Here is a 27750-nt window from a genome sequence, read left to right on the forward strand (position 1 = left end):
TTTGTAAGAACTTATCCTACATTTATTCTGAGCATGGATGTGGAATAGACTCCTCAAGTTCTAGGTTGGAACATTAATTGACAAGCAAGAACTCCAGGAAATAAACCACAGAGTAGGAGGGGATGGCAAGATTATTTCCTGAGGGGTACTTGAGTAGACAGAGGGATAGGGCACTGAGCATACAGAGAGCTTGGTTGACCACATGGCAAATGATTGCTGAAGCACCAACAGAATAGCTGATAAGTGTGAAGGGGACTGCCTGTGGAATCTTCCCAGGAAAAGGAGATAATGCGTAGAAAAAAAATTAATAGATCCAGAGGGGCACTTACTAATATGCAGGAGTAGTTCAGGAGATGTAAAACCACCGAACTATGTCCCTAAATGCTGATAGTGGCAGAAAGACAGCTGCAGACTTTAGGTTTATAACGTGCAGGATGACCAGGAGGATGAATGCAGGCAGAGGAGTCACTGGCAGACGTGAGGCTAGGGCTGGAGCCAAAAAGAACCCCAAAGTAAAAAGAAGCACGTTTCGCCCCCCCCAAAAAACAGCAGAAAGCCTGGTCTTCATTTCCCCCCTTCGGCCACCGATTAAGGGGCGGAAGTTTGAGAAAGAACCAAGCAATCTAGGGTCTTCTGATACCCATAAGCTTATGCCTTTGGTGACATCTTAGGATTCTGAAGTCACTGCCAGTCTGATGTGGCAAAAGCCCTGATCGCCAGGTGATAGATGGAGATGTGGGGTCCACAGGGAGGAACACTACAGTGGAGCACATGGAGTGTCCTCATTGAAGTGACAAAAAGGTGGGGGAAAACCATGCCACTTAACAAAAATGGGTTAAAAAGTAAAAAAAAGAAAAGTAAAACGAGAATGAAAAAAAAATGCAAAAGTCCATACACCATCCCATAGAATGTAAGTCCGCAAGGACAGGGTCCTCTCCCCTCTGTACCAGTCTGTCACTGTAAACCTGTTTACTGTAAACGATATCTATAACCCTGTATGTAACCCCTTTCTCATGTACAGCACCATGGAATTAATGGTGCTAAATAAATAAATAATAATAATAATACACAGATACAGTATGTTACCGAGACACTAGGTTAAAGCTAAGCTGCCTAGTGTCCTAGGAGAGGGTACAGCCCACCAGAGATAGTAAACCCTCCCCCCCTCCACACACACAGTGTCCAGTTTTTAGTTTTTTTTAACAAGTAGTGTCAAGGGTGTACACCACGGTCCTGTATATGCATAATCTAAAGCCAAGGATGACCGCACAGCACAGTACTGGGAATATCAGTGCATAAATCCTCAGAATGGGGGTCCCATGTCACCTGTCTAAACGGAGCCAGTACAATGCTTTTATGTCTACCTCTCCATTCACTTATTGGGATCACTAGTGTGCATGTGTGACCCCAGACAGTAAATGGAGCGCTACCATTCGCAAAGAAAACATGGATCCCCTTTTACGGTGGCTCCACCAATTACATATTTAACACATATCCTGTTGGTAGGTGATAGATTTGGTTAGTGGCGTACAAAACAATAGGAAACAAATACAGTTTGAGGAAAATAAGCCAGCAACAAATTTAAAAGCCATGCTTGTGCCTATCGCTTTATGTCATTTGTTTGAATCCTTGGGCTGCAGAATTCTATTGTTTGTCTTGAAATACATAGTTCTGAGTCCTTTAAGGAGAAGCTATGACACATGCATGCACAAATGGTACAAAGTGCCAGCAATCAGCAGTGTTTTGTTTGTATAAACAAGGCTAAAAGAACATTAGAGAATGGCCTGAGTCACCAAGTAAAGTCCACTGGGCTTCCCTACAGGACTCACCCTTCAAATTAATAAATACTCCTTGTAATTTCCCCAACTGTAGGCTGACCCCTGAATCCTACTGCAAACTGTAAATTGAATAAAACATTTTTTTAAAGAATAAATTCTCTGCAACAATAAGATTAGGATATAGTGTGTTACTTATTATATCGGATACTTATTTTAAAAAAAAAAAAATCTTATACAAACCCTAAAGATAATTTACAGAATAAAATAGACCAAAAAAAAAAAAAACCACAAGCTACAAAACAAACTAAATAATAATAAAAAAAGTATATGCTTCCAAAAGATGTTGGCATATTCTTGTACTTCTAGGAGTGAAAAAGTACAACATATTTACCTCTCCTGTTCCATAAGGCCAAATAACCTCATTAAGTAATAAGGCGTTGGGATAGACATCACGTAAACATCTTGTGATGAAGGTTCCCATGCCAGAGCCAGTGCCACCTGCCATACTCATTATTGTGATGAAACCACCTAATCGGTCACACTTTTCTGTTTCCTTTCTAACCAAGTTCATGATAAAATCCTTATGTTTCGGTCCATGTGCATAGAATCTATAATTATAAAAGTATTAGAAAAAAATAATAAGCCATTAGCTTATGGCAAATAACATAAAATATAATACTAAAACTCTAAGTCTTCTATAATACACTTTATTTAGAGTTTTCCCCTAGCTGATTAGGCATGTATGAGGTTTATAAAGTTGAAACTTTCCACCGAAAGAGTTACCACTCATGTACAGTATAGGTGATAAACGAATGATGGATGTTGGCTCCACTGCCGGGACCACTACAATCAATAGAAAAGGGTTACCAAGTCTCCTGCTTACTTTTATGGCATGATATTAGATTGAATACTAGACATATAGGTAAAACAATAGGAATAAGACCCCAAAAGATAAGATGCTGGTGGCGGAGCCGCCAAAAAAAAATGATGGCAAGACCGCCAGCAAAACAGTTTCAGGTAAAAAAGCCAGCTTCATTGTGTACACATAGTCTAAGAGCTTGTCCACACATGGAGTTTTTGACGTGTTTTTTTTCCATGCGATTTTGCTGTGAAAAATGCAGTGTTTTTCTGTGCCAGCAAAGTGAATGATATTTTATTAAATCTCATGCAAACTTTGCTTATTTTTTCTATGTAGATTTGAAGCAATTCAAATCATGCAGAATTTCAATTCTTTCAGCATGTTTTAGCCATTCAAATGAATGTGGGAACAAAAAAAATCGTTTTGCGCACAATTTATGCATTTTTCTTGCCAAAAGACAAGTACGGTATATGCTGCAGACATTTCTGCACTAAAATAGGGATTTTTGTGTACTAACCATAAAATCCTTTTCTCCGAGCCACTCATTGGGGGACATAGAACCATGGGTGTTATGCTGCTGTCACTAGGAGGCCGACACTAAGTTGAGACAAAAAAAAGTTAGCTCCTCCCCTGCAGTATACACCCTCATGCTGGCTTCCAGAGACCCAGTTCAGTGTAAAAGCAGTAGGAGAATATTAACAACATATAACATAATATTAGAGTACAACATGACAGAGTAAGCAAAGAGCCAAAAAGAAAACAAGCCATAAGGCTAACAGGGTGGGAGCTGTGTCCCCCAATGAGTGGCTCGGAGAAAAGTATTTTACGGTGAGTACACAAAAATCCCTATTTCTCCTTCGCCACATTGGGGGACACAGAACCATAGGACGTCCCAAAGCAGTCCCTGGCTGGGGAACAATACAACCAAATAACTCTGTGTACTAACTGCCTATAAATGTGCAACAGCCGCTTGCAGAACAGGTCTGCCAAGGGCGGCATCCGCAGAAGATTGAGTGCGGACATTGCAGTGCTTCGTGAAGGTATGCAGGCTGGACCATGTTGCAGCCTTGCAAACCTGCTCTGCCGACGCCTGGTGCAGAATGGCCCAGGAAGCACCCACCGATCGAGTTGAGTGTGCCCTAATCCCCGCCGGGATAGGTCTGCCCCTGACCCGATAAGATTCTTGAATAGCTGATCGGATCCATCTGGCTATCGTGGCTTTAGAAGCGGCTAAACCCTTTCTGTGACCCTCCGGGAGCACAAAGAGGGAGTCCAATTTGCAGAAGGGGGCAGTCCTAGAAACGTACCTCCTGAGGGCCCTTACCACGTCCAAGGTGTGAAGGGCCTTTTCAACCCTATGTCTTGGCTGTGGGCAGAAGGAGGGAAGAACGATATCTTCATTAAGGTGGAAGGATGAAACCACCTTGGGAAGAAAAGACGGAGATGGATGTAGGACTACTTTGTCCTGGTGAAAGGAAAGGAAGGGCGCCCGGCAAGAGGGCGGCCAACTCAGACTCGCCTGATAGAGGTTACTGCCACAAGGAAGGCGACCTTCCAGGAGAGGACAATCAGCGAGACATCCTGTAGAAGTTCAAAAGGGGACTCCTGAAGAACACTCAGGACCAAATTGAGATCCCAAGTCTCTAACGGCATTCTATAGGGGGGTACTACGTGGGAGACCCCCTGAACGAAAGTCCTGACTTGCAGGTTAGCAGCAATCTTACGTTGGAACAACACGGATAATGCTGAGATCTAACCCTTGAGAGACCTGAGCGCCAGACTGGAGAAATTCCAGAATGGAGGGAATAGAAAAAGGCGAGAGGACGTCCACGGAGCCTGCACCATGAGAAGAAGGCTTTCCAGGTGCGGTAATAAATGCGAGCGGAAGACGTCTTGCGAGTGCTAATCATGGTGGCAATGACTTGCTGGGAGAAACGAGCTTGAGTTAGGATCCAGGTTTCAACAGCCACGCCGTTAAACGTAGGGCCCCTGAGTTCTGGTGGTAGATCGGCCCTTGGTGAAGCAGATCTGGGCGATCTGGTAGCCGCCAGGGAACGTCGGATACGAGTTGAACGAGCTCCGCGTACCACGTGCGACATGGCCAATCCGGGGCGACTAGGATCAAAGGAACCCCTTCCATCTTGATTTTTCGGATTACCTTCGGTAGTAAAGGAAGCGGAGGAAACACGGGAGATGGAACTGATGCCATGGGAATATCAGTGCGTCCACCCCGATGGCTTCAGGATCCCGGGAACGCGCTATGAAGTTGGGAACCTTTGCATTCAATCTGGACGCCATCAGATCCACGTTCGGAGTCCCTCAGCGAAGACAAATCTGCTGGAAGACCTCCGGATGGAGTTCCCACTCCCCCGAGGCGAGACCCTGACAGCTGAGAAAGTCCGCCGCCCAGTCCTCGACGCCTGGAATGTGCACTGCAAAAATGGTGGAACGGTTGTGCTCAGCCCAGCGGAGAATGTGAGAGACTTCCCGCACCGCCGCCCTGCTGCAGGTACCCCCCTGATGGTTTACGTACTCCACCGCTGTGACGTTGTCTGATTGAATTCAAATTGGGTGACCCGCAAGGAGGAAGTGAAAATGTCTCAGGGCAAATATGATCGCTCGAATCTCCAAGATGTTTATCGGAAGTCTTGACTCCCGAATCGTCCAAGTCCCTGGGCAGTGTGGTGGCGAAATACCGCTCCCCAACCGAGGAGAATGGCGTCGGTAGTTACCACCAGCCAGTGAATTGGGAGAAATGACCTTCCCTGGCTGAGATGACTCCAAAGTCCACCATTTGAGTGCTTGCCTGATCCGCGGGGGCAGAGGACATGGCTGATCGAGGGATAAGGGACTCCTGTCCCAATTGTCCAGTAGAGCCTGTTATTATAAGGGACAGAGTTGGGCGAAGGGAACCGCTTCCATTGTGGCCACCATTTGCCCTAGGATCCTCATGGCAAAAGAATGGAATGAGGGAAGGGACGACAAAGTGTCCGGGCTCCCTGTTGAAGGGCTTGGGCCTTGGACCGAGGAAGTAGGACCAGCCCCTTGGACGTGTCCAGGATCATGCCGAGGAAGGAGATTCGTCAGGATGGGATGGGGGAGGACTTGTCTAAGTTGATTAGCCAGCCCAGGCGTGAAAGGGTATCCAAGGTAATGCGGATCCTTGTTTCGCAGGCGTGATAGGACGGACCTTTGATTAGGAGGTCGTCTACGTATGGCAACACCACTCCTCGGGAATGAAGAATGGCCATGACTGCCGCCATGACCTTTGTGGATACCCTGGGCGCGGTGGCAAGGCCGAAGGGTAAGGCCGTGAATTGAAAATGGTCCTCTTGGATGGCAAAACGCAGGAACCTTCGATGTGGCGGGAAGATTGGGATATGGAGATAAGCATCTTTGATGTCTATTGATGCTAAAAATTCTCCTCTCTCCATTGAGGAGATGACTGACCGGAGGGATTCCATCCTGAAGTGCCGCACCTTTACATATTTGTTTAGGAGCTTTAGATCCAAAATAGGGCGCACCGTCCCGTCCTTTTTTGGAACGACGAAGAGGTTTGAGTAAAAACCTCTGAATCTCGTGTTCTGGAACTGGAACAATGACCCCGTTTTGGCAGAGAGACTCGATGGCGCGGTGAAGCGCGCGATACTGAGCTCCGGAACTTGTGAGATGAGAGGGAAAAAACCGAGCTGGAGGGAAGGCGGAGAATTCTATTTTGTAACAGGAAGACACCAGGTCTCTGACCCATTCGTCGTAGATGACGGAAAGCCAGACATGTTGAAAGAGAAGCAGGCGTCCGCCTACTTTGGTGGTGTCGACTGGAAGACTCCCGGAGTCATTGTGAAGGAAATCTGGAGGGCCTGGATCCCCTACTTCTGGGTTGCCTAGGCTTGCCTCGCTAGGACAGATTTGGCCTGTATGAGGGCCGAGAGTCTCTGTCTGTACGTGGAGATCGTTCTCATCTGGACGAGCCTGTGGAGGAGGGCCAGAATGAGCTACTGCAAAAGGGCCGAAAGCGAAAATGTGATTTAGGCCGGTGCTGTGGGAGGAATTTGCTTTTCCCTCCTGTAGCATCGGAAATAAGCTGGTCTAGTTTTTCTCCAAACAGACGTCCGCTCTGAAAAAGCAGAGAAATCAGAGACTTTTTAGAAGAGGAATCCGCGCACCAATCTCTAAGCCACAGTGCTCTTCTAATGGTGACGGCGTTTGAGGCAGCAATTGCCGCACAGTCTGCTGCGTCTAAAGACGCGTCCATCACATAGTCTCCAGCCATAGCGATTTGTTTGGCGAGATCCGCCGCCTCAGACGGAAGAGCCTGGTCCTGAATGGATTTTGCAAGGGCATCTGCCCAGAAAACCATTGCTTTTGCGACCCATGCCGCAGCGAAGGAAGGGAATAGCGAGGAACCTGAGGCTTCATACACTGAGCGAGCCATGGAATCTCTCTGGCGTTCTGTGGGATTTTTAATTGAAGCACCATCAGGTACAGATAAAAGCGTTTTGGTAGCCAAACGCGATACCGGCGGATCTACTAGTGGAGGTTCCGTCCAATATTTGACAAGATCTGCGGAAAAGGGATACTTCGTTTCCAGGGTCTTTTTACCCGTAAAGCGCTTATCTGGTCACTCTCTGTGTCGCCTGACTATCTCCAAAAAGTCCGGATGAGAGGCGAACACCCTATGGGATCGCTTGGTTCTTGTAAAAGATACCGCATGATCCGGAGCCGAATTAGGGTCATCATCAACCTTTAGCGCATGATTGACAGCTTCAAGGAGGGAATCCACAGTCGCTTGAAACTCCAGAGAATCCGGGTCCAAGGACGCCTCAGACTCATACTCAGAGTCACGATCACTGCGAACCCCTGGAGAGGGTGGGCGAGAAGTGGAGCTACCAGAGGCTGAATGGCGTGGTGAATGCTCAGGAGAGGTAGTGCGGATCCGTTTTTTGGATGTCCGTACCTCCTTCAGGTGAGAGCGGCCCCTGCTGGCCGATGATTCCCCTGTAAGGGAGGGGTCTCTTAACCTAGGTAGACGAGTGCCCCGCTCCCCAGAGAGGTCATGAAGGGATTCAATCGCCTTGGCCAGCGAAGCCATGGATTGTGACAGTGACGCGGCCCACTAAGGGGGGCTAGATACACTAGGGTTGGTAGTGGCGGAGGGCTCCTGGGCACATTGGACATCACAGGCTGAGCAGAGAGGGGAGCTTTGAGGCCAAGGGAGAGGAGCCTGGCAGGTGGTACACGCAGTGAAAAAGGTGGTATGTACCTTTGTAGTCTTTTTAGTCTTTGACTGCGACATGATGTACCCCAATATAAGTGAAAGAACTGCTAATGGAAGCGATATGGGGAAAAGCTGCAGGGAAGCACCTAGTGCAGTCTCCTTACCCAGGTCCTGTGTCCCGCAATCTGAAGATGATGGCGCTGAGTAAACCGGCATCCAGGAGTGCTTGCATGTGCAGAGGGCGGCCAAATCTGCTGTGCAGTGGGGAAAAATGGCTGCCAAGAGCTGGGAGGTAGTCTAGCAAGGAGCGAGAAGCGCCAGATCCAGGGGCAGAGCCGCCGGAATGATACGAGCGGTGGGCGGGGCTTACCGGGATGTGGCCTACACAAGGCTGAAGCTAGGGACTAAATTTATGGCTTCGGCCGGCGCGCACCCACGAACCGCCGGGAAATGTGCCGCGGAGCTCTGTGGGGACCCTGCCGCTATGGAGCCCTCCTATGACGCAGAAAAAAAAACGACCCCTCCCGGTGCGCTTACCCCAATGTGAATGGGATGGCAGATGTTGCAGGTCAGAGCTGTGCCCGGGGTAGTTAGGACGGTGCAGGGTTGGAGAGCCTCCATTCACCACCCCCTTTAAAGGGGGGTGGAGAGGAACCGTCCGCCTCCTTCCATCATCGGCTTTTCCAGTGGTGATGTAGTGGGGGCTGCATGGACGCCACAATGTATAGTGCCTCTGAACAGCCGAGGGTAAAACCTGGTGGGCAGGGCAAAATATCCGGCAATAGGCCTGGCTGCAGAAAAGGATACGTGGAGGGGACACTTCAGTGCTCGTCTGATAAGGAGGGGGGGGGGGGGGGGGAGATCGGTGCCCTTGAATGAGCCCGTCGCCCCTAGAATCAGCTCATGCAGTGGCATGCCACGTCGCAGGAGAGGATACAGAGAGGTAACACTCCCGTGCTCGCCTGTTGTTGGTTCGGGGAGATCGGAGCCTTGAAAGGTTCCGTCGCCCCTTCATCCAGGTAAAAGGGATAATAGCAGAAAATCCAGAAAGTTCTGGTCTGTATAGCAGACCCAGTGTGCCTCCTACGGACACCAAGCTTGAACTGGGTCTCTGGAAGCCAGCATGAGGGTGTATACTGCAGGGGAGGAGTTAACTTTTTTGTCTCAACTTAGTGTCAGCCTCCTAGTGACAGCAGCATACACCCCACGGTCAGTGTCCCCCAATGTGGCAAAGGAGAAAAATATAATGTGTGCACATATCCCTAGTTAAGAGTGCAGTGTATTATTCTCAGAGCTCTTACCAACCAACATTTTTTGTGCCGTTTTGGCTACTGGGAATATGATATGGTGCTTACATAGGGCTGCATGTTAAGCCGAGAGATACGCTTTAAGAAATCAGACTTCTTAGGGGCAATTGTGCCCATATAAAAAAGCCAAAAAGACAAGCCCCATCTCTATGACTGGTTGAAGGTTAAAAATCACATCGTTACTGTTTCTAAGGTGAGTCATATATAAGACTCCATTCAGATTCTGATTTTAGACATCTTTGCAAATAAAAAAATCTGTGTGAACTAGAAGAGGTAGGTAGCCAGACGGCAGTGTCACATAGGGATGCCATTTTGAGAGCACACACTCAGCAATATTAGGCCATCTTTAACAGCCCCCCCCCTTTTAAGAAGAAGATGCCACCACAAAATAGCATACTGTGAGAAGTAGTTTTAATAAAGTGCTGCAATATATACTTCTTACCCATTTGCCCAGTTGTTCCCCGATCCCTGTTTTTGGGAAAATTGTGACTTGTCACTATATTTCCATTTACCAGAATGGGCTGCCATTGATAAAGTTTGAGAAATTACTTTTGGTTCCATGTCAAGAAGTACTGCCCGGCTTACAAAATCTACAAAAAAATAAATACATATCGTAACTACAGTGAAGCAAAGCGTCATAGCTTATAAAAGTCTGAGAACAATGTATACCTCCAGATTCAGTCTCATCAAAGAATCTCTCTTTAGACGCAGCTTGATAAAGCCCATTTTCCTTCCTGGGGCACAGTCCATTGCTGTGGAAATCATTGCAAATGGCATCAAATAACTCATAGCCAATTTGATTGCCACACTGGCCCAACTGTAGTGTAATAAGAGCCATGACAAGCTTTTATCTGCAGAAGGAAAGGCAAGAAATATAAAAAGTGCACAAAAGTATTCTAGCATGTACTGAGCAGTCTTTTCACTGAAAGGGAACTTGTGGTAACTTGTGCAACCGCTGTCAATCCCAGGGCTTCCTGGGTATGTTGCAAGAGCCAAAGTCTCGGTCCTGTGCATGTGTGACCCCCGGGAATGTTGGCATTTGTGCAAGATCTCTGGAGGGGAGCAGGATTACAGCGACTTAATATAGATAATATGGGGTACAAAAACCTCCTGATAAGTTTCCCTTAAAGGCACCCTGATAGCGGGTTACATTGCCCTACGTTGCTTATATTAGCATGCAAGTCTTTGAAGCATAAAACAATCAATACCTCCCCCTCACTTTTTTTTAAATAAATCTTTATCAATCATTGGGAAAGATATAATATATCAAACATGTTTTAAAAGTATGCTTTTTTTAATGTTACCCATGAAACACTCTCCCATCACTCATCACTGGAGAGGAGGGGAGAGAAAAAAAAAAAAAACACACACACACAGAAAAACTAATCCAAACCAATAGAATTATTTTTCAAGGCTACTTAAGCTTTCAATCCAAATGTTCTATTTTGCAAAAAAAATAAAAAAAATTAGATAATTTTTGAAAATGATACTACACTTTTCAAAAAGTATGACACCATTCACAATTTCTCCAAGCTGCGTAAGAAGTCTGCCATGCAGCTAAAATACTATCTAGTTTGGCTAGAAAGAAGAATTGTAACAGTAGTCTCGTTTTGATAATCTGCATCATTAGGCTGTCCCTAAAGGTACCGTTACACTAAATGACTTACCAACGATCACGACCAGCGATACGACCTGGCCGTGATCGTTGGTAAGTCGTTGTGTGGTCGCTAGGGAGCTGTCACACAGACAGCTCTCTCCAGCGACCAACGATCAGGGGAAAGACTTCTGCATCGTTGAAACTGTCTTCAACGATGCCGAAGTCCCCGGGTAACCAGGGTAAACATCAGGTTACTAAGTGCAGGGCCGCGCTTAGTAACCCGATATTTACCTTGGTTACCATTGTAAAACTTAAAAAAAAAAAAAATCAGTACATACTCACATTCCAATGTCTGTCCCCCGCCGTCAGCTTCCCTGCACTGACTGTGTCAGCGCCGGCCGTAAAGCAGAGCACAGCGGTGACGTCATCGCTGTGCTCTGCTTTACGGCCGGCGCTGACACAGTGGACGCCGGGGGACGTGATAGACATCAGAATGTGAGTATGTAGTGTTTTTTTTTTTACTTTTACAATGGTAACCAGGGTAAATATCGGGTTACTAAGCGTGGCCCTATGCTTAGTAACCCGATATTTATCCTGGTTACAAGTGAACACATCGCTGGATCGGCGTCACACGCCGATCCAGCGATGACAGCGGGTGATCAGCGACCAAAAAAAGGTCCTGATCATTCCCCAGCGACCAACGATCTCCCAGCAGGGGCCTGATCGTTGGTCGCTGTCACACATAAAGAGATCGTTAGCGGGATCGTTGCTACATCACAAAAAGCGTGACGTTGCAACGATATCGTTAACGAAATTGTTATGTGTGAAGGTACCTTTAGGGTGCCTTCAGATTGCATTAAGGCACCCATTCAGTAGCTACAGAAACTCAGATGAAGTCTACTATATCTGAGAGTCTGCCTCCAATAGGCATACAAGCCCAAAAATAATGCACGGCAGAGTGCACATTCGCTCTGCTGGTACCATTATAGTCGATGGTCCCTTTGGCACAGCAGCACAGAGTATGTCAGTGACCCCCACCACAGCATCTCTTTCTGTCTGCGTATCGCTCTCTCTGTCTGCGTGTCACTCTCTCTGTCTGCGTGTCGCTCTCTATGATGAGGTGCTCGTGCTTTGGGGCAGGTCTTTTCTTGGTTTCTCTGGCCTAAAGCATCAAGAAAAGACATGCCTACAGTCCTGCCCCAAAGCATGAGAATCTCATTAAATGAAAATTTCACACAAACACTGTACAAGAACCACAATTTATTCACCAGAGGCATCATTTTAATCAGTGTCACAGCGCCAACCTGACAATGCCTGTAGTTTACTGAGCAAAATCCTGCTGATAGTCCCTTAAAGGGACTTGGACCTTCAAAAGAACTTAAAAAAAAATAAGTAAATAAAAGTTTTTATATTAAATAATAAAAAAAGTGTTAAAATAAAGAAATGTAATTTTTATTTTAATTTTAAAATAGGCACATTTGGTATAAGAGTTAGTAACAGTACGATATGTCAAAATATAAAATTCATTAATGTACCGACCAAACACCAAAATAAAAAAAATAAAAAAATGTAAATGCCTGAATCGCAGAGGGTTTTTTTGGGATACAATGGGTAAGATGTTTTATCCACCCAATAAAACCGTCAGCTTGCCACGCAAAAATTAAACCCTGATATAGCTCCATCAAAGTAAAAATAAAAACGCTACGCATCTCGGAAAATTACATCGGACGCCATATTTTTTTTTTTTTAAAACACAAACTTCTGAATTTTTTGTTTCCACTACTAAAAAAAAGCCAAACAAAAAAAACAAAGTTTGGTATTGACAATCATACCGACCTGGATAAAATCATGTTTCTAAGTAATTTTTACTGCACAATGAACGACGTAAAAACAAAACCTAAACTTTGGCAGAATTGAATTTTTATTCTTCACCATTTCATCACACTTGAAGTTTTTTCGCCCCTTTTTCAGTATATTGTATAGTAAAATAAATGAAGTCATTCAGAATTGCAACTCAATCCGCAAAACAACAAAGCGAAACCCACATTTGGCCACAAAGATGGAAATTTTTTTAAAAAAAAAGTTGCCTTTTGAAAGGAAGGAAAAAACTAAAAAAATAGTCTGAGCTTTAAGGGGTTAATCTGTTGCTCCACTACTGATCTAAAACAATGGTTTACTCCTTATGCCATAGTTGCCATCCTCAGGCAAACGGGCCATTTACGGCCCTCAATGACCTTTTATCCGGCCCCTGAGCAGATTCACGGGGACGGCAGGGCTTGGGAAGCAGCTGTATTTTGCCGAACGCTGGCCCATTCCTTTCTTGTGCTCACAGTGTTCACTACTAGCAGCTGAGGTGCCTGCAATGAAAGATTTTGTCCTGACGCCAGTGTCAGGACGTACTTTGTGGGCGGAGTTAACACGTGATTTGTACAGCCCCCGAAAGATAACGTAAACATTCACATGGCCATTGGCAGAAAAAAAAAAGTTTCCCCACCCCTTCCTTATGCAACTGAAGGTGAATGGCTCTGGGTGGGATTGGAGAACTTCCCAAGTCGCTACTTCCCCAACTAGTCCAGCATGCAAAAAGAGCTCCAGCCTCATTTCCACAAGAAGTAAAAAGAAAGATTCCCACTAGGCCAACTATACATGTAAAAGCTTGTCAGCCGAGCACCAGGTTAGCTATCAATAACCATATTTTTATTTAGACTATAAGATGAACACCAAGTTTAGATATCAAAATATAGAAAATATATTTTCCTCTAATTTCCTTACTGCATGTATTTCTATGCAGCCGCACGCTCCGGGCCTGAGTGCCGGTGGCAGTGCCGGGTATTGATGCGTGAGTTTCTCGCACTGCACTCACAAGTATGACCCCAGCCTCATAGTGAGTATTTCCATCGGGGGTTTCATCGGAATCGGGGCAGCACGGTGCAGCCTTACAACATCTGCAAAGAGTTTGTATGGTTTTTCCTGTGTTTGCGTGGGTTTCCTCCATGTTCTCTGGCTTCCTCCCACATTCCAAAGACATACTGATGGGGAATTTAGATTGTGAGCCCCATCGGGTACAGCGATGATAATGTGTGCAAACTGTAAAGTGCTGCGGAATATGTTAGCGCTATATAAAAACAAAGATTTTTTTTATTTAATCACATTTATTTGGTATTTAGATAGAAACTCCAACTTGCTCAGCATAAAGAACAGAATAAATGTGATCCTATATGTTATGTATCCCAAAATATTACCAATAAAAGCTTCCACTTGTCCCCTCCAAAAAAAATAAGCCCCCATTCAGGTCAATTATCTGTCAATGGAAATACAGGGGGATTTCATAATACTGGTAAGGCAAATGTTCTGGAAAATCAACAAGTCTCCCACGCCCCTGCTTAGCCAAGGGTAGAGCCAACAGTGCAGTACACCGGTACATGGCATCCAAATCAAATCAGAGGTGCTAAACTACGTGCTAGTGTTACTACAGCTCACGACAAACAATAAGGTACACGCTGGTATCCAGAGGATACGGAAATTATTCAGACCCCTTTACATTTTTCACTCTGTTTCATTGCAGCCATTTGGTAAATTCAAAAAAGTTCATTTTTTTCACATTAATGTACACTCTGGACCTCATCTTGACTGAAAAAAAACAAAACAGAAATGTAGAAATTTTTGCAAATTGAACCCCAGAGCTTTTTTCAGTTTTGCGTTTTCGTTTTTCGCTCCCCTTCTTCCTAGAGCCTTTTATTTCTTTTTTTCCCATCAATATGGCCATGTGAGGGCTTATTTTTTTCGGGATGAGTTGTATTTTTTAACTACACCATTGGTTTTACCATGTCGTGTACTAGAAAATGGGAAAAAAATTCCAAGTGCCGTGAAATTGAAAAAGTGCAATCTTACACTGGTTTTTTGTTTGGCTTTTTTGCTAGGTTCACTAAATGCTAAAACTGACCTGACATTATGATTCTCCAGATCAGTACGAGTTCATAGACACCAAACAAGTCTAGGTTCTTTTTTCATCTCAGTGATAAAAAAAAATTCCAAACTTTGCTTTAAAAAAAAAAAAAATTGTGCAATTTTCCGATACCCGTAGCGTCTTCATTTTTTGTGATCTGGGGTCGGGTGAGGGCTTATTTTTTGTGTGCCAAGCTGACGTTTTTAATTATACCATTTTGGTGCAGATATGTTCTTTTGATTGCCCGTTATTGCATTTTAATGCAATGTCGTGGCGACCAAAAAAAACGTAATTCTGGTGTTTTGAATTTTTTCTTGCTACGCCGTTTAGCGATCAGGTTAATCCTTTTTTTTATTGATAGATCAGACAATTCTGAATGCGGTGATTCCAAATATGTGTAGGTTTTTTTTTTTTATTGTTTTATTTTGAATGGGGCGAAAGGGGGGTGATTTGAACTTTTATATTTTATAAAACATTTTAGCCTCCATGGCACCAATCAGGAGCAAATCGTGCTACACTATCTTGTAAGTGCTCATTTACTTTGGTTTTTATATTGCGCACACTTTTATGTTCTACTGCACGTTTCGTTACATTGGTTGCCAGCACTGCGCTCATGATTTTCATCGCTGAAAGACATTTACAGGTTTTTATTGTATCACTGATTACACTGCCACTATTTGATCTTTTATATTTCTACCATATATATGGTATTTTATTATTCTAGCTTTATCATGTTTTTTACCATGTTGCAACAAGCACTTTTCCACCCACATTTTTGTAACATTAAAATCATTTTTCCTGCATATACTCCTGTATTAGGCATCCCATTTAGCATTGTCATTTTTTATCCTCTTTGCCATTTTACCATTTTCCTGTATTGTAATAATAAATTATTGTTCTTGGGCTATATGACCGGTTTCTTCCCTCTTTTCAGTTTTACGTAACTTTCCGATTGTCCGCTTGATATCACTGCTGTCCGGCTTCTTGGTTGTAGGGTCTTTAATTTAGCTTATATTGTTTATCCACTATTTATTACAGATACCCTCACCAATATTTAGCATTTCCCTTGTTCTCCTTCTTTTGATACAGTATGCTACATGTACGCTGACACTACAAACTGTATACTATGTACAGAGCTCCTGTGTATAATGTCACCGATGATCACTGTGTTACCCGTACACTGTATACAGAACTCCTGTGTATGACGTCACTGTTAATTACAGAATTACCTGTACACTGACACAATATACAAAGCCCCTGTGCATAATGTCACTGGTGATTACTGTACTATCTGTACACTGACAATATACAGAGCTCCTGTGCATAATAATGTCACTGGTGTTTACTTTATTACCTGTATACTGACACTATACAGAGCTCCTGTGTATAATGTCACCGGTGATCACTGTTACCTGTACACTATACAGAGCTCCTGTGTATAATGTCATCGGTGATCACTGTCTTACCTATATACCGACACTATATACAGAGCTCCTGTGTATAATGTCACTAGTGATTACTGAATTACCTGTACACTGACACTATATACAGAGCTCCTGTGTGCAATGTCACTGGTGATCACTGTATTACCTGTACGCTATACACAGAGCTCCTATATATGTTACTGGTGATCGCTGTATTATCTATACACTGACACTATATACAGAGCTCCTGTGTATAATGTCACTGGTGATCAGTGTTACCTGTATACCAACACTATATACAGAGCTTCTATGTGCTATGCACACTGTCAGATCAACGATCTGATCTAATACAGTGATGTCCCACCCTGGGACAATGGTAGAAAATAAAAAATAAAAAAAATAGAATGTATAAATTTTTTTTTTTTTAAATCCCCAAATAAAAAAAAAAAAAAAAAAAAAACATTTTGCAGTAAATCCATTTATTTATGTAAATTAAAAAAAAAAAAATAAAAGTACACATATTTGGTATCGCCGCGTCCGTAACGACCCGCTCTATAAAACTATCCCACTAGTTAACCCCTTCAGTGAACACCGCAAAAAAATAAATAAAAAACAAGGCAAAAAACATTGCTTTATTATCATACAGGCGAACAAAAAGTGGAATAACACGCGATCAAAACGACGGATATAAATAACCATGGTACCGCTGAAAACGTCATCTTGTCCCGCAAAAAAAAGCCGCCATACAGCATCATCAGCAGAAAAATAAAAAAGTTATAGCTCTCAGAATAAAGCGATGCAAAAACAATTATTTTTTTTATATAAAATAGTTTTTATTGTGTAAAAGCGCCAAAACATTAAAAAAAATTACATAAATGAGGTATCGCTATAATCATACTGACCTGAAGAATAAAGCTGCTTTATCAATTTTACCACACGTGGAACAGTTTAAACGCCCCCCCTAAAAGAATTTCAGGAATTGCTGGTTTTTGTTCATTCCGCCTCACAAAAATCGGAATAAAAAGTGATCAAAAAATGTCATCTGCCCGAAAATGGTACCAATAAAAACATCAACTCGTCCCGCAAAAAACAAGATCTCACATGACTCTGTGGGCCAAAATATGGATAAATTATATCTCTCAAAATGTGGTGATGCAAAAACTATTTTTTGCAATAAAAAGCGTCTTTTAGTGTGTGACAGCTGCCAACCCTAAAAATCCGCCAAAAAAACGCTATAAAAGTAGATCAAACCCCCCTTCATCACCCCCTTAGTTAGGGAAAAATAATAAAATGTAAAAAAATGTATTTATTTCCATTTTCCCATTAGGGTTAGGGCTAGGGTTAGGACTAGGGTTAGGGCTAGGGTTAGGGCTAGGATTGTGTTTGGATTAGGGTTTCAGTTAGAATTGGGGGGTTTCCACTGTTTGGGCACATCAGGGGCTCTCCAAACGCGACATGGCGTCCGATCTCAATTCCAGCCAATTCTGCTTTGAAAAACTAAAACAGTGCTCCTTCCCTTCCGAGTTCTCCTGTGTGCCCAAACAGTGGTTCCCCCCAACATATGGGGTATCAGCGTTCTCAGGACAAGTTGGACAACAACTTTTGGGGTCCAATTTGTCCTGTTACCCTTAGGAAAATAAAAACGTGGGGGCTAAAATATCATTTTCGTGGAAAAAAAAATATTTTTTATTTTCACGGCTCTGCGTTATAAACTGTAGTGAAACACTTGTTGGTTCAAAGTTCTCACAACACATCTAGATAAGTTCCTTGGGGGGGTCTAGTTTCCAATATGGGGTCACTTGTGGGGGGTTTCTACTGTTTAGGTACATCAGGGGCTCTGCAAATGCAACATGACGCCTGCAGACCAATCCATCTAAGTCTGCATTTCAAACGGCGCTCCTTCCCTTCCAAGCTCTGCCGTGCACCCAAACAGTGGTTCCCCCAAACATATGGGGTATCAGCGTTCTCAGGACAAGTTGGACAACAACTTTTGTGGTCCAATTTCTCCTGTTACCCCTGGGGGAAAAAAAATTGCGGGCTAAAACATCATTTTGTGGAAAGAAAAAATTATTTTTTAAATTTTCACACCGCTACATTCTAAACTTTAGTGAAACAATTAGGGGTTAAACGTGCTCACCACACATCTAGATAAGTTCCTTAGGGGGTCTTCTTTCCAAAATAGGGTCACTTGTGGGGGGTTTCCACTGTTAAGGCACGTCAGGGGCTCTCCAAATGCGACATGGGTTCCGATCTCAATTCCAGCCAATTTTGCATTGAAAAGTCAAATGGCACTCCTTCCCTTCCGAGCTCTGCCATGCGCTCAAACAGTGGTTTATCCCCATATATGAAGTATCAGCGTACTCAGGACAAATTGCACAACAACTTTTGGGGTCCAATTTATCCTGTTACCCTTGGGAAAAAAAAATTGGGGCAAAAAGATCATTTTTTGTGAAAATTAATATGAATTTATTTTTACGGCTCTACATTATAAACTTCTGTGAAGCACTTGGAGGTTCAAAGTGCTCACCACACATCTAGATTAGTTCCTTAGAGGGTCTACTTTTCAAAATGGTGTCGCTTGTGGGGGTTTCCACTGTTTAGGCACGTCAGGGGCTCTCCAATCGTGACATGGGCTCCGATCTCAATTCCAGCAAATCTTGCATTGAAAAGTCAAATGGCGCTCCTTCCCTTCCGAGCTCTGCCATGTGCCCAAACAGTGGTTTACCCCCACATATGGGGTATCGGCGTACTCAGGACAAATTGTACAATGACTTTTGTGGTCCAATTTCTCCTGTTACCCTTGGTAAAATGAAACAAATTGGACCTGAAGTAAAAATTTTGTGAAAAAAAAGTTAAATGTTCAATTTTTGTTAAACATTCAACAAATTCCTGTGAAGCACCTGAAGGGTTAATAAACTTTTTGAATGTGGTTTTGAGTACCTTGAGGGGTGCAGTTTTTAGAATGGTGTCACTTTTGGGCATTTTCTGTCATATAGACCCCTCAAAGTCACTTCAAGTGTGAGGTGGTCCGTAAAAAAAATGGTTTTGCAAATTTTGTTGCAAAAATGAGAAATCGCTGGTCAACTTTTAACCCTTATAACTCCCTAACAAAAAAAAATTATGTTTCCAAAATTGTGCTGATGTAAAGCAGACATGTGGGAAATGTTGTTTATTAACTATATTATGTGATATAACTCTCTAATTTAAGGGCATAAAAACTAAAAGTTTGAAAATTGCAAAATTTTCATAATTTCCAACAAATTTTTGTTTTTTTCACAAATAAATGCAAGTCATATCGCAGAAGTTTTACCATTATCATGAAGTACAATATGTCACGAGAAAACAATGTCAGAATCACCAGGATCCGTTGAAGCGTTTCAGAGTTATGACCTCATAAAGTGACAGTGGTCAGAATTGTAAAAATTGGCCCTGTCACTTAGGTGAAAACAGGCTTTGGGGTGAACGGGTTAAAGAAAAAAATGCCTAAAAAGAGTATTGTTCATTTTAAGAAATGTTTAACAGGTTAGAGTAAGGTCTGGCCAAAAGAGTCTACCTTGTCGTGGTGGCGGCTTAAAAAAATCTTTTGGCCCCAAAAAAGCTGCTGGCTATGTATGCGATATGGTGTTTGATGGGAATTGTTATTGTGTGTTTGGTGAGGACTAGGGATGAGCGAATAGCTTTGGATAACTCCTTATCCGAATAGCTGCAGCGGGAACCCGGATACCTGGCGCGTTCCAGATAATCAGCTGTTCGGCGTCGCAGCTGCATGTGTCACGGCTGTGTGACAGTCACAACACATGCATGGAGACTGTTTGTAGGGCTCTCTATTCATGAATGTATTGTGACTGTCACACAGTCGCGACACATGCAGCTGCGGCGCCGAACAGCTACTTATCGGGAACGCTCCAGGTATCCGGGTTCCCGCTGCAGCTCTTCGGTAAGCGCTATAGCTATTCGGATAAGGAGTTATCCAAAGCTATTCGCTCATCCCTAGTGAGGACGTGATGCAGAAGAGGAGTTTTTTTCAAGAGTGGGTGGTGGGACTGTGGAAAGTTTGAGGGATGGAGGCAGAGCTGGGGTGGATCCCCAACATTTTTGCCAGTATGGGGCCCCGAAATTCCTAGTGGCAGTCCTGTGTGCAACTTTCACCTTCAGAACTATTCAAGCAAAATCTAAAAAAATCAAACGGCTCTTCTATCTTCTAAGCCATGCTATGTCACCAAACAGTGCTTCCCTGTGACAAATGGGGTGTTGGCGCATTTTTTTGAGATATCGCACAACAAACTGAGGTGCAATTTTACCTATTTACCTTTGTGTAAATTAAAAATTTGCAGCTAATCAAATAATTACATTTAAACCACTAAAATGTTATATTTCTATGTCCCAATGTTATAAAATTCCATGAGGCACCTGTAGGTTCAAAATACTCACTACACCCCTAGATGAATTCCAAATTCCTTGGGGTCACTGTGTGTGTTGTGATGGTGTGGGGGAGGGGTTGTGCAGAAGTTCTGACAACTCAGGGGCTCGGCTAATGGCACCCAAAATCCTTTCACACACACAAAATCTACGTTCCAAAAGCCAAGTTTGGCCCCTTCCCATCCAATCACTGCCGTGTGGCCAAAAAGTGGTGTACAACGGCATATTTCGTACTGCCACGTTCTATACAAATTGCCTAACAAATTCTCCTGTTACTCCTTATGGGAATTAAAACTTTGATCCTAAAGTAACATTTTTCTAAGGCTAGGTTCACATTGCGTTAGTGCAATCAGTTTAGCGCATACGCTAACGGAATGCACTAACGCAATGTCCAAAAAGGGATTGGGTTTAGCGATCCCGATCTGCGCTAGCGAAGAACGGACCCTGAACGCTGCAAGCAGCGTTCGAGGTCCGTCCGAAAATAACGGGACATCGCTGACGCATGCCAAAAAAGGCATACGTTAGCGATGCGTTAGTACATTGCGGTCAATGGGTGCGCTAACGGATCCGTTACATAGCATTAGTTGCGCCAAGTAACGGATTCCGTTAGCAGACACCCACTAACGCAATGTGAACCCAGCCTAACTTTAATTTTTCACTGCAAAATCTTCTAAAATTCTATGATGCAGTTTGTGAGTTAACCATTTAACCACATATTGGGCTGTTCACACCCCAGCTTCTCAGAATTGGTGGGGGGACCTCCAGCGATATAAGGATATGGGATCGCTTCCAAACATGGTACAACCCCTTTAAGCAATGGTTGCGGAGTAGTGAACAACCCCTTTAAGAGATTCTGTGGCTTGCGGACAAGTTTCACGTGTATTGGGTCAGTGATAGAAGCTGTGTATGACAATAAGATAAACCAAGCTATAATAACATAAAGAGACAATTTCAGAAGACCCCCGGACATACCTGCCAGGGAGCGCGGCCACTCACAGGGGTCAGGCCGCCAGCTACAGGCGAGGCTCTGCAGATCAGTAGCTCTCTAGACTAGGCAGACGTTTACACGGTTTCCCATCTCCTGCAGCCTGTCCCAAGCGGATCTTTGTCTGCAGCTAAGGAGCCATTTTGTTGAAGCCTGTAAAGACAAGCGTTGCCTACATTAGCATTCGCGCTGTGCAGCTCGCACACCAGCCGGCAGCAGTGTAGGTGACTCCATTCGTTATTTGGGTCACTGCATAGAAGAGACGTTATTATCAATAGCTGCTGTAGCAACTACAGTGAGTCTCCGTACACAGGCTTCAGGAGACAGGCTGCGCAAGCGCACTGACAGCCTACCTGGGTAGCATATTCTGCGCATGTGCACGGTGTTGTCCTTACACTTCCAGTATGTTCGCACCCTGTGTAGCCGGGAGCGCGCACGCAGAGGACCTGGGAAGTAGAGGCGTTCGGGGGCGCCGCTGCGCTTCAACGTCCGGTGATGGCGGCCGTGTGTCGGAGCCCATGAGGCGGGGGACCGGGATACCTAACCGCGCTGCGGGGAAGGCGAGAACGTCCGAAGCCATGGCGGGCGTGTTTGATATAGACCTGGACCAGCCCGAAGACGCTATTTCGGATGATGAATTGGAGGACGGGGTGAGTGGAAGCTGCAGTCTGCTAGCAGGCCCCTGAGGGTGGAGGCCACACTGTGCTAGCATGTGACACGGAGGCCGGGAGCCGGCGGCGCGGAGGCTGCTGGGAGATGGCTGGCTTTCTGCAGGTCCGCTGTCCCAGGCTTCAGAGCGGCACATGCTCCTATTCCACTAGTAATGCCATCTATTCCCCAGCCAGTGCTTCCCATCAGTGGTCATGCTCCTATGCTGCCGAGATCCCCGCACACTAGTAATGCCATCTATTCCCCAGCCAGTGCTTCCCATCAGTGGTCATGCTCCTATGCTGCCGAGATCCCCACACACTAGTAATGCCATCTGTTCCCCAGCCAGTGCTTCCCATCAGTGGTCATGCTCCTATGCTGCCGAGATCCCCACACACTAGTAATGCCATCTGTTCCCCAGCCAGTGCTTCCCATCAGTGGTCATGCTCCTATGCTGCCGAGATCCCCACACACTAGTAATGCCATCTATTCCCCAGCCAGTGCTTCCCATCAGTGGTCATGCTCCTATGCTGCCGAGATCCCCGCACACTAGTAATGCCATCTGTTCCCCAGCCAGTGCTTCCCATCAGTGGTCATGCTCCTATGCTGCCGAGATCCCCGCACACTAGTAATGCCATCTATTCCCCAGCCAGTGCTTCCCATCAGTGGGCATGCTCCTATGCTGCCGAGATCCCCACACACTAGTAATGCCATCTGTTCCCCAGCCAGTGCTTCCCATCAGTGGTCATGCTCCTATGCTGCCGAGATCCCCACACACTAGTAATGCCATCTGTTCCCCAGCCAGTGCTTCCCATCAGTGGTCATGCTCCTATGCTGCCGAGATCCCCGCACACTAGTAATGCCATCTATTCCCCAGCCAGTGCTTCCCATCAGTGGTCATGCTCCTATGCTGCCGAGATCCCCGCACACTAGTAATGCCATCTATTCCCCAGCCAGTGCTTCCCATCAGTGGTCATGCTCCTATGCTGCCGAGATCCCCGCACACTAGTAATGCCATCTGTTCCCCAGCCAGTGCTTCCCATCAGTGGTCATGCTTCTATGCTGCCGAGATCCCCGCACAGTAGTAATGCCATCTGTTCCCCAGCCAGTGCTTCCCATCAGTGGTCATGCTCCTATGCTGCCGAGATCCCCACACACTAGTAATGCCATCTGTTCCCCAGCCAGTGCTTCCCATCAGTGGTCATGCTCCTATGCTGCCGAGATCCCCACACACTAGTAATGCCATCTGTTCCCCAGCCAGTGCTTCCCATCAGTGGTCATGCTCCTATGCTGCCGAGATCCCCGCACACTAGTAATGCCATCTATTCCCCAGCCAGTGCTTCCCATCAGTGGTCATGCTCCTATGCTGCCGAGATCCCTGCACACTAGTAATGCCATCTATTCCCCAGCCAGTGCTTCCCATCAGTGGTCATGCTCCTATGCTGCCGAGATCCCCGCACACTAGTAATGCCATCTGTTCCCCAGCCAGTGCTTCCCATCAGTGGTCATGCTCCTATGCTGCCGAGATCCCCACACACTAGTAATGCCATCTGTTCCCCAGCCAGTGCTTCCCATCAGTGGTCATGCTTCTATGCTGCCGAGATCCCCGCACACTAGTAATGCCATCTGTTCCCCAGCCAGTGCTTCCCATCAGTGGTCATGCTCCTATGCTGCCGAGATCCCCGCACACTAGTAATGCCATCTATTCCCCAGCCAGTGCTTCCCATCAGTGGGCATGCTCCTATGCTGCCGAGATCCCCGCACACTAGTAATGCCATCTATTCCCCAGCCAGTGCTTCCCATTAGTGGTCATGCTCCTATGCTGCCGAGATCCCCGCACACTAGTAATGCCATCTGTTCCCCAGCCAGTGCTTCCCATCAGTGGTCATGCTCCTATGCTGCCGAGATCCCCACACACTAGTAATGCCATCTGTTCCCCAGCCAGTGCTTCCCATCAGTGGTCATGCTTCTATGCTGCCGAGATCCCCGCACACTAGTAATGCCATCTATTCCCCAGCCAGTGCTTCCCATCAGTGGGCATGCTCCTATGCTGCCGAGGTCCCCGCACACTAGTAATGCCATCTATTCCCCAGCCAGTGCTTCCCATTAGTGGTCATGCTCCTATGCTGCCGAGATCCCCGCACACTAGTAATGCCATCTGTTCCCCAGCCCGGGGCGTGCTTCTCATCAGTAGTCATGCTACTATGCTGCCGAGAACCCTGCACACTAATGCCATCTGTTCCACAAGGGGAGAATTCCACTGTGGGGATCCAGGTGCTGTCAGTTTCTTTAGAGAAAATCCAGTGTTAGCTGACGCCTCCTGATTATGGGGCTTCAGTGTTACCTGATCATGCCCACTTAGAGTGAATTCTGGTAGCATAATAGCAGTGGGGTCCTGGGATGTCTCAGGGTGGTTTCCTTGTGACGTGAGCGCTGACCTGGAATGGCTGTGGCAGGGGCAGCTCATGAATTTGGGGGGTCTGATGTATGACACTTGCAGGATGTTGTACGATTGCCCTGACAACTACAATTGCATTTCTCCATGATACCAGACTGGCGGTGACAGTAAGACCCTTTTTAAATAGGCTGGCGATCCCCACCACAGAAGTCCACTGCTTGCTCATGGGTTGAATTGTTTATTTTTTGATATCTCTACATACAGTCATGGCCAAAAGTATTGACACCCCTGCAAGTCTGTCAGATAATACTCATTTTCTTCCTGAAAATGATTGCAAACACAAATTCTTTGGTATTATCTTCATTTAATTTGTCTTAAATTAAAAAACACAAAAATAATTGTCTTAAAGCCAAATTGGATATAATTCCACACCAAACATAAAAAAGGGGGTGGACAAAAGTATTGGCACTGTTCGAAAAATCATGTGATGCTTCCCTAATTTGTGTAATTAACAGCACCTGTAACTTACCTGTAGCACCTAACAGGTGTTGGCAATAACTAAATCACACTTGCAGCCAGTTGACATGGATTAAAGTTGATTCAACCTCTGTCCTGTGTCCTTCTGTGTACCACATTGAGCATGGAGAAAAGAAAGAAGACCAAAGAACTGTCTGAGGACTTGAGAAACCAAATTGTGAGGAAGCATGAGCAATCTCAAGGCTACAAGTCCATCTCCAAAGACCTTAATGTTCCTGTGTCTACCGTGCGCAGTGTCATCAAGAAGTTTAAATGTCAACCCATACTATCCGTCGGCATCTGAATGAAAAGGTAGGAGACCCAGGAAGACCCCACTTCTTACCCCGAAACATAAAAAAAAAAGCCAGGCTGGAGTTTGCCAAAACTTACCTCAAAAAGCCTAAAACGTTTTGGAAGAATGTTCTCTGGTCAGATGAGACAACAGTAGAGCTTTTCGGGCAAAGGCATCAACATAGAGTTTACAGGAGAAAAAAAAGAGGCATTCAAAGAAAAGAACACGGTCCCTACAGTCAAACATGGCGGAGGTTCCCTGATGTTTTGGGGTTGCTTTGCTGCCTCTGGCACTGGACTGCTTGACCGTGTGCATGACATTATGAAGTCTGAAGACTACCAACAAATTTTGCAGCATAATGTAGGGCCCTGTGTGAGAAAGCTGGGTCTCCCTCAGAGGTCATGGGTCTTCCAGCAGGACAATGACCCAAAACACACTTCAAAAAGCACTAGAAAATGGTTTGAGAGAAAGCACTGGAGACTTCTAAAGTGGCCAGCAATGAGTCCTGACCTGAATCCCATAGAACACCTGTGGAGAGATCGAAAAATGGCAGTTTGGAGAAGGCACCCTTCAAATATCAGGGACCTGGAGCAGTTTGCCAAAGAAGAATGGTCTAAAATTCCAACAGAGCATTGTAAGAAACTCATTGATGGTTACCGGAAGCGGTTGGTCGCAGTTATTTTGGCTAAAGGATGTGCAACCAAGTATTAGGCTGAGGGTGCTAATACTTTTGTCTGGCCCATTTTTGGAGTTTTGTGTGAAATGATCAATGTTTTGCTTTTTGCTTCATTCTCTTTTGTGTTTTTTCATTTAAGACAAATTAAATGAAGATAATAATACCAAATAATTTGTGTTAATACTCATTTTCTTCCTGAAAATGATTGCAATCTGACAGAATTGCAGGGGTCTCAATACTTTTGGCCATGACTGTATCAATGGTCTCTGACTTCAGTGGCCTGGGTAATAAACAGACCTGTACGGAAGCTGCAAACAACTTGTATCTAGAAATCTGGGTATGAAATCAGTGTCAGTTGCTTAATGGTGTTGGAGGGGTACTAAGTGATCTGCAATGACTAAAGGTACCTTCACACATAACGATTTTGTTAACGATATCGTTGCAACATCACGCTTTTTGTGACGTTTCAACGATATCGTTTAACGAAATCGTTGTGTGACAGCGACCAACGATCAGGCCCCTGCTGGGAGATCGTTGGTCGCTGGGAATGATCAGGACCTTTTTTTTGGTCGCTGATCACCCGCTGTCATCGCTGGATCGGCGTGTGTGACGCCGATCCAGCGATGTGTTCATTGGTAACCAGGGTAAATATCGGGTTACTAAGCGCAGGGCCGCGCTTAGTAACCCGATATTTACCCTGGTTACCATTGTAAAAGTTTAAAAAAAAAAACAAACAGTACATACTCACATTCCAATGTCTTTCACGTCCCCCGGCGTCCACAGGGTTAAAACTGCTTTTGGCAGGAGCGCTGCTAATGCACGCTTCTGCCGAGAGCTTTCCCTGCACTGTCAGCGCCGGCCGGCCGTAAAGCAAAGCACAGTGGTGACGTCACCGCTGCTTTACAGCCGGCGCTGACACAGTGCAGGGAAAGCTCTCGGCAGCAGCGCGTGCTTTAGCAGCGCTCCTGCCGAAAGCAGTTTTAACCCTGTGGACGCCGGGGAACGTGACAGACATCGGAATGTGAGTATGTACTGTTTGTTTGTTTTTTTAACTTTTACAATGGTAACCAGGGTAAATATCGGTTATGGTTACTCGGGGACTTCGGCATCGTTGAAGACAGTTCAATGATGCCGAAGTCTTTCCCCTGGTCGCTAGAGAGAGCTGTCTGTGTGACAGCTCCCCAGCGACCACACAACGACTTACCAACGATCACGGCCAGGTCGTATCGCTGGTCGTGATCGTTGGTAAGTCGTTTAGTGTAACGGTACCTTTAGTCACAGATTCTATAAAATAGAGAACTGGCCCCTATCTTACCAAAACCTACTGCAATTTTACATCATATGGACATAAGTTACTTAGAAACTTGCAGCATTTATTTCACTCAATGTTTTTGGTTATTAAAGGAAATCTGTCACCCCCAAAATCTAGGGTGAGGTAAGCCCACCGGCATCAGGGGCTTATCTACAACATTCTGTAATGCTGTAGATAAGCCCCCGATGTAACCTGAAAGATGAGAAAAAGAGGTTAGATTATACTCACCCAGGGGCGGTCCCGCTGCTTGTCCGGTCCGGCGCCTTCTATCTTCATCAGATGACGTCCTCTTCTTGTCTTCACGCTTCGGCGCAGGCGTACTTTGTTCTGTTGAGGGCAGAGCAAAGTATTGCAGTGGGCAGGCGCCGGGCCTCT

The 27750-nt window shown here is 45.1% G+C and overlaps 2 protein-coding genes across 6 annotated transcripts in view; one reads left to right on the plus strand and one right to left on the minus strand.

Annotated features, from left to right (window-relative positions):
* TUBD1 (tubulin delta 1) overlaps nucleotides 1-21953 on the minus strand; it is a 46500-nt gene extending 24547 nt beyond the window's left edge. The window contains exons 1-5 of one of the 4 annotated variants that reach the window (XM_069757197.1): nucleotides 21887-21953; nucleotides 21521-21686; nucleotides 9832-10013; nucleotides 9605-9752; nucleotides 2170-2386 (exon numbers count right to left, since the gene is read on the minus strand). In XM_069757197.1, the coding sequence (XP_069613298.1) occupies nucleotides 2170-2386; nucleotides 9605-9752; nucleotides 9832-10000 (534 nt within the window). In that variant the 5' untranslated portion in view covers nucleotides 10001-10013; nucleotides 21521-21686; nucleotides 21887-21953. The other 3 variants (XM_069757199.1, XM_069757198.1, XM_069757200.1) reach the window with 3 other exon arrangements.
* A 6-nt stretch (nucleotides 21954-21959) lies between these two features.
* Nucleotides 21960-27750, plus strand: part of RPS6KB1 (ribosomal protein S6 kinase B1) — a 113161-nt gene continuing 107370 nt past the window's right edge. For both annotated transcript variants that reach the window (XM_069757195.1, XM_069757194.1), the window contains exon 1: nucleotides 21960-22183. Coding sequence is in view for 1 of the 2 variants with exons in the window: in XM_069757194.1 (XP_069613295.1) it covers nucleotides 22052-22183 (132 nt within the window). In the remaining variant the exon portion in view is untranslated. The remainder of the gene's footprint in view (nucleotides 22184-27750) is intronic.

The sequence above is a fragment of the Ranitomeya imitator genome, chromosome 3 (genome assembly GCF_032444005.1).
Source record: "Ranitomeya imitator isolate aRanImi1 chromosome 3, aRanImi1.pri, whole genome shotgun sequence".
NCBI lineage: Eukaryota > Metazoa > Chordata > Amphibia > Anura > Dendrobatidae > Ranitomeya > Ranitomeya imitator.